This window comes from Phaethon lepturus, unplaced genomic scaffold, assembly GCF_000687285.1.
Source record: "Phaethon lepturus isolate BGI_N335 unplaced genomic scaffold, ASM68728v1 scaffold10794, whole genome shotgun sequence".
In the NCBI taxonomy this organism is placed as follows: domain Eukaryota; kingdom Metazoa; phylum Chordata; class Aves; order Phaethontiformes; family Phaethontidae; genus Phaethon; species Phaethon lepturus.
In genome coordinates, this window is record NW_010535499.1 from 91,037 (window position 1) to 103,730 (window position 12,694).

At 40.0% G+C, this 12,694-nt stretch overlaps 1 protein-coding gene across 1 annotated transcript in view; it reads right to left on the bottom strand.

The window, feature by feature from the left end:
- Positions 1 to 8,508, bottom strand: part of MCU (mitochondrial calcium uniporter) — a gene marked incomplete at its 5' end in the record, with an annotated part of 13,099 nt that extends 4,591 nt beyond the window's left edge. Inside the window, 4 exon segments of the mRNA XM_010285842.1 lie at positions 1 to 29; positions 3,145 to 3,249; positions 4,219 to 4,389; positions 8,439 to 8,508. The exon segment at positions 1 to 29 is cut by the window's left edge and continues 9 nt beyond it. Of these exon segments, the coding sequence (XP_010284144.1) occupies positions 1 to 29; positions 3,145 to 3,249; positions 4,219 to 4,389; positions 8,439 to 8,508 (375 nt within the window).
- Between the last annotated feature and the right edge of the window lie 4,186 nt (positions 8,509 to 12,694).

Sequence of the window (12,694 nt, forward strand, 5' to 3'; positions counted from 1 at the left end):
CGTCGTTGCGTTTTCATGGCTTAAGAGCTCTAGGAAAAAAGGAGACTGCTTTACATCCATTCATCCACAGAATTTCTTATATACTCTGCAGAAACTGCTATTAGTCTGCACAGGAAATGCATGAAACTATCTTCTCAAAGAAGCCTTTGGAAGAGCTCCAGCACGCTAAGACAACACAATTGCTTCAAAAGAAAACCAGGCTTTATAATTGGATATTACTAAAATTTGATAAGACAGAGATACATGTTATTAGCTTGCCAGGTATCAACAGCTACTTCTGACCCATACTTATATAAAGGACTTAAGGACAGAAGAACAACTAAACTACTGTGATCTATCACACCAGCTGTCAAGGAATAGCCAGAATTCAGACTCCAGACCATCAGCAACCATAGTTATTGATGACAGCAACCAAAGACCTTGGGTTAGTGGCCCCAGAACATGCAGTCTTATGATAAATTATTTTGAGTACCAGTGCCAGGAAGCATTATCCCAAGACTCTGTGGGCAACTCCCTGCTTGGCTGCCTACAGGGCACTGAAATCCTCCCTGACAGTATTTAAATAGACACAACACCAGGGCCACTAACCGAAACTGCCTTTATCCCTGCATTTCAACACAAAAAGGATTCCTCAAGAAAATCAATTTCTAAGAGAGTTGTGACTGGTGGTATTGTATTACACACTGCTTATGAAAAAACAAAACAAACAGGTTTCCAATTACAGCAGAACTTCTTGACATTAGCCAAATAAATACATTGTTAAAAATTAATTTTTGTAGCATCCTTGGGCTTGTACCTTAGGTTATCTTCTGAAAATATCTTACCAATGCATAAAAAGCTACGAACAGCCTAAATTTCAACATTAGCAGCTCAAGGTAAAGAAATGACTCAGCTGTCTGTGCCAAGGCACACAGAAAGCACACCACATCCCCCTACCAGCTAAAGGGCTCCTGTTCCCCTATGAAGAAAAAAGTGTTCCTACTGAAATGACCATCAAAAAGTACTTAGTATTTAACATTACAGTGTTCTGGCACTTCCATTTCAAAATATACAGGGCGATTTTATAAAAACAGAAAAGCAATAGCTGAAAAGTTGAGCAGAACTAATCTCAGTGCCTATTTACAGACGCATTCATTTTAATACAAGCTAACTATAGAAATCTCTTCAGCAAATGAATCAGAGGCAGCAATTTCACGTAACCTAGGTGATCCCTGAGCTCACCTACCAGTACACAAACAGGTGTATCATACAAGGGAGCTAACCAAAACCACACATACTCACCGACGCAGACTTTGCTCTCTCAAACATTAGGTAAGTGGGGTGTATTAATTGCCTTTACCTTGGGACAGCAATTTCTCCAGTGCAGTAACAGACACCATGTTTACATTCTCATTTAATTGAATTAAAAATTACACACTAGACCACCTGCTCTCAGGGGCTAACAGTTGGAAGAGATACCTAGTCAAAATCCTCGCTCTACTTCTCTACAATATCTTAGAAATGCGTCAAAACACCACATTTGGGATACAGAGCAGTGGGGCAAGAGAGCAGAGTAACTTTTTTGTCTGTGCGCGATATCCAGTGATTTAGACATCCAGTCTTAATGGAGAGATTTCTGTTAAAGTGCTTTTAAGGAGACTAGAAAAAACACATCTCTGGTGGAGGTCATTCTAACCCACAGATAGGGGAGAAAGGGCATCTCACCAACGCTGCACTCCCAAATTCCAGAGTCTCCCACATACTAAGGATGAGTGGCTGCACAAAGTTCCCCGAGTCAGAAATTTCTTTTTTACTCCATATTTTTATATTGCAAATAAAACGCTAGAATACATTTTTATTATTTTCCTTGCAAAAAGGTCCTTGGAAGCTAACTACATCTACAGAGGAAGACAGCATAGATCAGCAGATCTTCCTAGAAGTCAGCCACCCTGCGCAGCCTCAGACCCAAAAGATACGGCAAGTCTCCTGATTTTTGATTGATCAGCTTCCTTTAGCACGTTGTCTTTTTCATGCTGCTCAAGATGGTAAAAGGAACCTTAATAGTTCCCTCACAGCTTTTGCCTTATGAATGATTTGTTCATTATCTTCCTTGAAGAGAGGAAGGCCCAAACACTAGGGAAAACATCCAGATAAATAGAGGAAGGCATTTCCAGCATCATAACATCAATTGGACATGGAAGTCAAGTTATAAATCCTTCCCAATTTGTTTTCCTGTCTACAGGGCCAAAAATTCCTTTTAAAAAAATACTGCTTGCAAACCTCATGTTATTGCCCATGAGTTTAGTACCTAAACAACAACAGAGCAATAAGGTAGACAGAACTCCCCACCATCTGTAAGCCAAGCAATAATCAGAGCAACATCTCCAAAACTGGTCCTTTTGTTTAAGTCCTCAGAGGTATGCATGGGCACAGGAGAACCTGGTGCTTTATGAAGCCTATGAAGTCACCTAGGAGAAAGAGTAGACAATAGATAAAAATACCAAGTTCCTGCCTCCACCAGTAACTCTGGAGTCTTCAAAAGCTTCTTGCAAGTTTTCACATCCAAAGTCCATTACTTAAAAGGATTTTCTTACTGATTCAAAATAGGTTTGTTCCCCTCCCTATTTGATTCTTAGTAAACTTGTAAGAGCGCCATCTCATTTATTTTGCCTTTTTTTATTTGTTTTTTAGCCAACAAGGTTTCAAGATTTATTTGCAATATTCCAAGTACCACAATTAGAAAGAAATAATGTTAACAGTCAGGTGAGGGAATGATTTATTCTTCCAAATCAGATAATATCAGTATCAGTCTAATGCCCATTTTGTATTGTACTACTTCAGAAGCAGTTAAATTAAATTACTTTTCAGTAATTAGAAGAAAATTCAGAAAAACTTAGGAATTAAAAGAAACTGCATTTCTTCATTTATTCCTCTTATGACTGGTAGCAGCTTTGAGCAGAATGAACATTTGCTTTTCATCACAGACTACTCTGATTACTTGGGTATCATTAAGTTAGACCACAAGGGCAGGATGACAAAATGCAAGGTTTCCCTTAGAAATAACACTTCATGTTCTTGAACAAGTGAATAAAGCATGCTGCAATTAAGCAGGGAACCGAATACTGAAGTTTATTTCTGATGTTTACCAGAACCAGGCTGGTTTACCTCTCTTTGGTGGTCTAACATGGTATGTGACATCATTAATGATCAGTTTGAAGTCATCCAGCAGTAGCAAATCTATGCCTGTGGAGGAGGCAACACGTGTGCCATCTGTAAGGCAAAACACAAACAACTCGTTAAACAGTAGAAACAAAGTACCGAAACAAGCTGTGGCTAAGCAAGTTGTAATGCCACCCCAAATCCAGTTGTTTGACTTGCACATTTTCCCCACAGACAATAGCTTTTGCCTAGAGGAAGATATCTATATATATAGGTATATACCTATATAGAGCAATATATAGAAGTCTCTACATCTCTGTCTCTCGCGAGACCTTACATGGCACATGCTAGCTAAGGATGCAGCTGCTTTTCTAAATTTGTGGTATTTGGGGTCATCTTATAAAAAGCAGTCCCCTTCACCCCACACACTTTAAATATTTTACTATGTTTCGCATATAATCTACTTAAGCAACACTCATCTGTCCCCGCTGGCATGAGAATTATTTCAGTCTCGGATATTAGACAGCTCCAATAGCACTAACCTAGCAAACACCTCCCTCCCAGGCCAAGACTTTTGAGGAAATACCTGCTTTGATAGCTCTTTCATAAGACATCCTAACATTTCAGAGCTTTGGTACCTAGCAGACACATAGCAATTGAGCAAAACAGTGAAGTAAGACATCAAAACAGAAAACAACTGAGTTTTTGTAGCTAGGATACTGTTTCCCTTGTACCACATGCAATTCCTTACAAATTGATTAGAACCTCTACATAGGTTGCGTCTTTCCTACTACACAGTAGGAAAACTCACCAAAAACATCTCCATTAGGACTAATGTCTATAAGCTAAGCACTAGAGTCAAGGAGGAGAAAAACATTCCTACAGTCGTATTTCCTTGGCAGACCTGACTACACAGGAATAGTTAAGAATATTCTTACTATAGGAATGGCATTTCTACCATCTACTTGTTCAGGAGTGTCAAAGAACTCACACCGTAACAAACTTTGACTTAAAAAACGAAAGGCTGGATGAAAATAGCTGGCAAGCAAGTATATCAATTAAGTTTGTGAACAACAGTACCTGCTGAATAGATTGCAACCCGATCAATTCCTCGGTCCTCTGCTTGCAGCTGTTGTAAGAACACACCGACGGAGTCCGAAATCGGTTTAAGTGTGAACTGGCAACGTTCACGCCGGGATGGAAGATTCACAGAAATCACAGGTAACCCGTTTTGGTAAACCACTGTCACTTCTACAAAGATGACAAAAATACAAGTTTAGTGTTAAAAAATAACAGATCCTCTCGTAACAGTTCTGTATTTGTCCCATCGAGAAAAAGGCTGAACATGAAACAGACTTTAAAGTTTTGGTTCACCTTTTATCAAGAGATGTGTCCATCGAAGAAAAAGAGGGATGCCAGAGGTTTTCAATCCCATTAACTTGGCAGTATCTGTTAAGCTTTCTGTGCTTTGTGGAAAAGTAATGTTTACTCTAAGCACAATCCTGTTTATACCAAAGGCAACATGATCTCTAAAATCCACAACATGACAGCATGGTATGTTTTGATTAGCTTTAGAAAACCAAAGTATTTTGGACTATGGAAGACAAAACACTGTGCAATTTATTTATATTTTTTATAGCCCAGAAGACAAAGGCAGGCTGTGTATATTAGGAAACATCAATGAAGGACCCACTTCAAACCTTTTTATCCTTGTTTAGTTCCAATTTCCTCCTTTAAGAGGGCAGTAAGAAGTATGAGGTTGTAGGAACAGTGCTCTGAGTTTAAGCTTCAAGGTCATTCCATCTAAAATTCATGGGATCAATACACTTTGTACTTCAGAAGATAGACATTACTTCTTAGGTGTTGATAAAACAGCATTTTCCATTTCTTTAGTGCTGTCAAGAGTTTTTTCAACAGCATTCTTAAGGACTGCAATGCACCTTTCTAAAAACTTATGGTAGTGACCTGTATGAACTTTAAGCTAGTTATTATTTTACTCCCAGAAAGACAGCCCACTCCGTGTGCTTCAGGATATCCACACATAGAAAAAAAAGCAGCTAAGAGTTCATATTCCCTAAGCCCTCCACTGAGTCACAAAGTTGAAATTTTCCCCCAGTACAGTAGTTGCTAAGATATAGCAGCACACCCAAAAATGATTTGCTTTGGATTGCTACGTATATTTTCTTATGTAAAAACGTATGGTCTTATTTATTGCACAGAGCATTTGCCATGTCTCAAGGATTGTGCAGTCACACCCACCCACACTGCATCTGGCTTAGTATTCCCACCTGTTGTAGCTTTGGCCAAGTACATGAACCACACTGTCTACTTAAACTCATCTAACATATATTGACATGCCAAGTCAAATGAAGCAGCTAACATCAAAACTAGTTGATCAAAGAAGTCAACACAAGTAGAAACAGAAGTAACTAACATAATATTATTAACTACCAAAGGGAACTATTTCTCAGGGCACCACTGTTCAGAAAGTTGTGCCACCAATGGCCTTTCTAGCTCTCCTTTCAGGGATTTGCTGCCAGAAGATGAACTCATTTATCACAGGATCATTTGCATATCAGGACAAGTCTTGGGATTGACATACATTTCTGATAAGGGAGGCTCGTGTACGTTGAGAAAGGATGCGCCAAGTATACTTTCACAAAGGCAGAAGAGTTCTCTCAGGATTTTGAGAGTTTACAGTCACATGCCTTCATGAATTGAATCAAGCATACAAAGCCTTCTTCCCTTTTCCAGGGGATTGCTACCCAGTGCTGACAAAGAGGTCCTCATGTCATTTTTAAAGACCAGGTGGCAGTGGCCAAGTATAGACATCTAAAATGACAAAAGCATCCTAAGAGGCCCCAGTATTTGGAAGGCTAGAAATACCTATTCTCAAGACTTGGACATTTGACAGGATTTTAGTAGCTTTAGTGTTTCAGAGCTTAAAACTCCAACACAACAGACAGATATTTATCGAAAAATTAAAGCAAATGGCCAATTTATTTGGACAGTTAGAATTTCAAGCTCCTTACCAGCATCTGTTATGACATCAGCTATGAGATTTTTGCATTCTTTCACTCAAGTACTCGAGCAAGAGACTGGTAAGAAATAGATTAGTGTTAGCTACACTTGTGATAGCAGGCTCAGAAGGAACGATCAACATGTTTAGAAGCTTAAAATAGCCATTTAACCATTGAATTCACTGGTTCTGTGAGCAGCATATACAACATGAATTTAGGTACTGCTTACATAACCACAAGACATGAAAAACAGTCTTCATTTAAAACGCTACCTTGATTATACAAGGCAGCAAGCCAGTTTATTGTAAAGCAGAACAGGTAATGGCGTTTGCACCAAGACTTTTGTGTTGTACCAATAGGAATACACAGAACAACCGCAGTTCCAGGACTGCCAGCTTTGGAGGAAGAGCCTACCAACACCAGCCCTGCTGCGTTTTAACCCTCCGCAGACCTGGTGGGGACCACAGTGATAAAACACAATAGGTCAGATTGCACCAAGAGTCACCAGCATTGGTAGCACACACAAAACCTTTCTCAAGGATTTCCAGCTTAGGTGAAGTGTTAAATACCAAATTATTTCCCTTAGGAAGACAGGTTCAGTAAGTCTGGAGTTACAGTTGGTTTACGTCTTCCTTACAGAAAGCTTGTAAAAGTCATGTTCTAGTCTAATTCATAGGTGGGAAAAAGCCCGTATTTCCAGTTTGATCCTCTCATCACCTCCCACACAAGTAACATCTGGTCAGATTTTTACCGCATTGAATAGGGAAGAGCTCCGAGGCAAATAAAAAAAAAAATCCAAACGACATAGCAATGACAGATCCAGTAAAATTTATTAACAAGACACTGTGATACGGCTGTCTGCCTTGCTCTCCTCTGCTCTGACAGCCCTGCAAATTGCCTGCATGAGGGCAACCAGAAGTTACTAAGTGGACAAAGCAATTTGGCATTTCACTAATTACAGAGCTAACATTTTAGCTGATCTTTGCCAATTAAGTTTTAAGCCAGTATTTAAATACATGGGACAAATCAAAGAAAGTCCTTGTATACACGTGTACTGCACTTATTTACAGACACCTACAACCTGGCCAGGGATGCTGCTAAATAAGACCACGGAAGATTTTAAAAGCTTTACACGCTATATTAATCATGAGGTTGCTTTGAGGTATGAAGTCCATCAAAGCACCACAAAGTTTTGCCTCAACCATATGTGCACCAGTAACAGGTCATTACTATTTTTTAAAGATTTCTGTTCTTCGTGTAAGAACAACAACATTAGGTCAGAACATGGTATAGTATAAAAAAGGGTGCGGCCAAAGAAGTCAGCATTGAACATTTACTACTGGTAAAAATGAACCTATTGGAAAAAGTAACACGAGAAACATTCAAGCACAATATGACAAGTAAGAATCAGACAAGGGAAGTAGCTACACACTTAGATTATCCTCCCAACCTTACATTTGTCCTCTACACTTCTACTTAGAAGCCTTCAGGTTTTTGTTTTGAGTCATGTTCTCTTTTGTGTTTGCACACAGTCACTATCGTGGCAGGGGAAGTAATTGTGCTGGAGCCCTTTACTTTATTAGCTTTCAGGCTTTATTAACAAACCTTAAGGGGGAGAGGATCCACTAACTGCTCAGGTCTATCGGCATAAGTGCTCTAGTCTTTGCGCACAGCATGTGGGTGTTATGCAGGCAGTGGTCTCAAAGCTGGTAGTTTCCTCTTCGCATTCTGGCATTCTAAAATTTTTTTTTTTTTTTTTTTAAAAAGTTCCACCAGGGCATTCCTTCGCTCTGTGTTATGATAGCCTTAACAAAAAAGCTTAATGTGTGACCTCTCCCAGAACTTAAAGGAAGAATGAAATTGCCTTGGCTTCACAACTTACTGCAGCAAACCATGCCTTCAACCACCTGAGCAAGTAGCTAGTATGAAATTTCATTACATAAATAAAAGTTAACAGCACACACAGTATCCTGAAAAGTAGGCATCACACAGACCTCGCGGCTACATCAGGAAGAAGTCTGGAAAAAGACTTTGGGCAGTTGCACACAGTTACACCTTTCTTTATAAAGTCTGTCCAGTTTTCTAAGGACAGTTACTAGAAAAGTTGACTATTTCCTTAATTCTTCTTGACTGACTTGGCTCACCACCACTTCCTTAGTTCAAAATTGGATTAACTCCTAGCCAAAAAAGCCCCAAGCAGCAAAGGGGGGGGGTCAAAGAATGCGATTTCAGTTAGTGAAGTCAAAGGTGAGCCAAGAGTTTCTCCGTGTCAATACTCACCATCAGAGGGCACTACTGTACTGCAATAGACCACTCTCACGCTCTGCCAAGGAGAAAGCCTCTGATGCACCTAGAAAAATACAAGCACAGCAAAAAGGACAAATGTTCAGCGCATTCAGTTCATTGTCTGGCAGAATCACACCCCAGTGCCACCTCCTGTGTCCTCCCCACCATCACCTACCCCAATGCCTGTGCCAGGCATTTCTTCCCACCCGCCGCAGGGGTAACCACCAACCAGCAGCACCTGTCCAGAACAACCTCTTCTCTTACCATCTGTCACCCCGGTAGGGTTTCTCCCCTCAGCCAAGTTCACCTTTACACACCTCACTCTCAACCCACATAGTTTAAAGTGAGAATGTATAACAGAACAGCAGTGATAGTTTTCCTTAATGTAAAATGTACTCTTAAAAGGCCCATTGAATTAATCTGTTTTAAGAAATCAATTTAGATTTCTATGCAGACATGGAAAGTAGAACTCCCATGAAAGCTTCACTCTTTAAAGGTTAAAAAAAAAGTTTTAGCATAACAGTGGGAGAAAGGGTTAAGGAGCTGTGGATTAAGAGGTTCATTCTCCTAGGTTTTCTATGCCGACATGTATTTTTCTTGTCCTTACAGAGAGAAGCCAAACTCTAAGACAGAAGTAGTAAACATGCCTGCTGATAGAACAACAAATTGTTCAAGATAAAAAACCCAAAAATTGTGATACTTAACTACAAAAAGAAAAAAAAAGAAGAAAGCACATGAATGTTGCCTATGTTCTGCAACCTTGGCAAGGGACTAATTCGTTCATGAAAGTTTAGAATCAGAATGATTTAAAGTCTATCTTCTAGGATAAGTTACACTATTTACATACTAATCCTCCCCCAAGAGCAAAATTACAATTCTAGCACGAGAGCCCAATGTTAAAGAAAGAGTAAGGCACAACACCAGCTCTCATCTGTCTACAGTGCTATATATTTCAGTAACTAACACTCAGAGTTTTCAGCAGTTGCAGTCCAATATGGGCATTCCTATGGTCTGGGATTTTTTTGTCAATTCCTAAAATACAGCTGCCAAAGCTGCATTTCTATAAAGGTATCTCACAGGTCGGGTTTGTTTAAGTAAATTTCTAATGGAAGTTTGCCAACAAAACCCAAGCTGTTGGTTATTTCTCTGCCAAATTATCCAAACCTCTATTCTGTAAAGTTGCTTTTGACAACCTACTTATATTATACAGCTTTATCTGCTGCTTCACTTTCTTCTGAAACCTGCTATGCAAATTGAGGATAGTTTCAAGTACTAGTAGTCTTTCTTGAAAGCAGGACCTATGACCAGGTGGTCAGTGCATTGACAGCTCTGGAAATCCACTGTCATTTGTGCTGTATTTACACTCCTCCTTTCTCAGTCTCAATGAAAATCAGTCAAGCCATTTTCCATTTTCCTCCTTGCAACTGCATTTTCAGCTTCCCACACTCAATTCATAACAGGCAGCTAACAGGAAAAGAAAACTGGGCATTAAACAGCTGCAACTGAACTTACCTGGGAAATCGCATGTTTTGGCAAAAGTAACATTGTAAAGAAACCAAACAAACCCTATGTGTTAGGAAGCAAAGGGCAAATTTGCCTTTTACCATTCGAAAAATAGCAAGTCATCTGGACTAACAAACATCCATGTGCTACTGCTGAGCAACCAGGGGACACCCTCCCCTCTGTGGCCTCCCCTCCCCCAACCAGGTTTAAAACTCAAAAACACCTAAGCAACATACAGATACAGCCTCACATCCCAGATAAATCAAGCTCCACTGCCTTGGCATCACTATCATATCATTAAAAAAAAAATCAGAAGCTTTAATGATCAGAAACCACATCATACATAATCCTGTTTTCAGAACCAAATTTTACCTATGGAGGGGAAAGCCTCTATAGGAAGTTAAAAAAAAAAAATCATTTCATATTTGAAACCAGCAACTTCAATTTTAATCCTTCTCAAAACAGTATCAGACCAAACAGAGTTTTAAAGGGGCAGAATTTATACCATAAGACATAAAACCTCCTGTCAGAGAACACTATCACAAAGCACCATTTATATACTTATTTTATGCGATCCCACAGCAGAGCACTTACAGATACATGCCTTTCACTGCATTACTCTTACCTTTTACGTAGCATTATTCACCTATTTTTTAAATACTGCACATCAAGAGCCTGCCTTTCTACCAGATTTGCACAACAGCCCAAAAATTTAGGAGCAGTTTTGAGAAAGTCTCAAAGCCCATTACACTCAGCATTATCCCTTTGCAAAATAGCTATAACTGAAAGATACCATCAGTTAGCATCTGCAAAGACCTTACCTTAAGGCCATGAGTACTTGACAAGCATAAGCTAGCTCCAAAAGTCTCCTGCCCTCATACAACACAGGCAAGAATAGGGGAAAAAGCAAAACGGGTTGAAAAACAGGGCATGTTAGGCGACTCATCAAAAAGCTGAGGTTTCCCTGGATTTAACTTCATTGACAATTCTTTCACCTCAGTTCAGGTCTGGACCAACTCTGTTTCATTAACCCCACAGCAGTATGCTGCCATTATGTTTTAGAGAAAGAAACACTGGTTTAACTATACGTATCTGTCACTGCTGCCGTTGTGAACTGCACCTGGCAATACATGCTGCTGTTAGACTTTTCTTACATCTGAGAAAACACTCTCTACTGATTAAGAAAAAAAAGGAACAAATTAACTCAGAGTCAGCAAAGACCTAAATGCCATCTTCTGCCATCCAAGGTTGGCGAGGGCTTAGAGAATCATTTTTATTCTTGAAGGGTGGCTGTTTGAAAATGGAGATAACTGAGATGGAGAGAAATGTCTGAACCATTTATCCAACATCTGCAATTCAACAGCTTTATGTAGAAATGTGCCAGAAGGCTGAAGCTCAGGACTGAAGCACTGTGAGGCCTAGAAGAGGAACTTGTTTCAAGCTTTGCTGACCGGATCTCACAACAGTTTGCCTTCAGACAAACGGTCAACAGCTCACCGCTTCAGCAATATAGCGCAGAATAATTACATCTAGGTTTCAGTTGAGACAGACTTGTCCACCACTTCCAAAAGACGTGATATTTGGAGTGTGAAAAACACCGAAGCCAGACCACTGAAATCAGAAGCTTTAAGCACCAGAATAATCTTTTGGGTCTCAAGGGAACACATGTAGGAATTCACTGTTCACATCCATTCGATCCTTTGTTTCCTGTCTTATCTGCAGCAAGATGCATGCTAAAAGGCTCAGGGTTACGCAGCAGCTTCACTCCCAGAATGATTAAGGGAGCAAGAGGAAGAAAAAAAAAAATCCCAGCCCTTTCTCTGAAACTAACACTTCCTCCAGCCTTGTCAAGGTCTATATTGGGCTATCCAAAGGCACAAATAACTGCATCTGATCAGTCCTAATGCAGCTATCTCAATTCTACACAAGTGACAAAGTTAATCAAAGCCCTACCGGTAAAAACAGCCTTTTAGGCACCAGCGAGTACTCTCTGATGGGAAAAGAGGGAGCAATCTGGCAGAGCTCACGTTCTGCATTTTATGTAATTATCTATGCTAGAACAGAACAACTTTGGGGTACCAAGTCTCCAAACCCTAATTAAAACCAGAAAAGGAGTTGTCCAGAAAAAACACAAACATACCCCAAGCATGGAAAAGGTGAATATCTTAACCCAGAACACACGTAAAACACACTAACTCATCGCCTGGAATACCAGTACAGCAAAAGCTGCAGAGCTTTTGTGAAAAACAGAGCATTCTCCACGTAAAAATTTCTTAGCACAAGTGAAATCTTTAAGAGGTACATAGCAAGTAGTAGCTGCAACATCTACTTCACAATTTATTAAGGGCCTCCTTTAAATGAGGCTGCCCTAAGTCAAACATGAGGCAGCTCACCTTTTCCAACACGCAACAGCTATTTTCCTCTCCATCCCAACTTTCACAGCATGCAAAACTGAATGTCTTTCCTGGCTCTAACAGTGATTATCCCAAAACCTCCTGACCAGCATCTCTGTTACAAGAATTGCTGCAGGCTTCCCTGAGCAATCACAGTAGCCCAAACCACCCACCTCAAGAGTGCTGAAGAGCTCCGTTTATCCATCTTTCCCTCATTTCAGCGCTCCAACTACTTGTGCTCCTGTATTCAGCCTGTTACATTTTGATCTCTCTGAAACAGCACTCTTCATAAATCACTGGGTCCCCTTTTGTCCTCCCATTTCGCTTCCCCCTCACACCAGCTGTGTTTGCAAA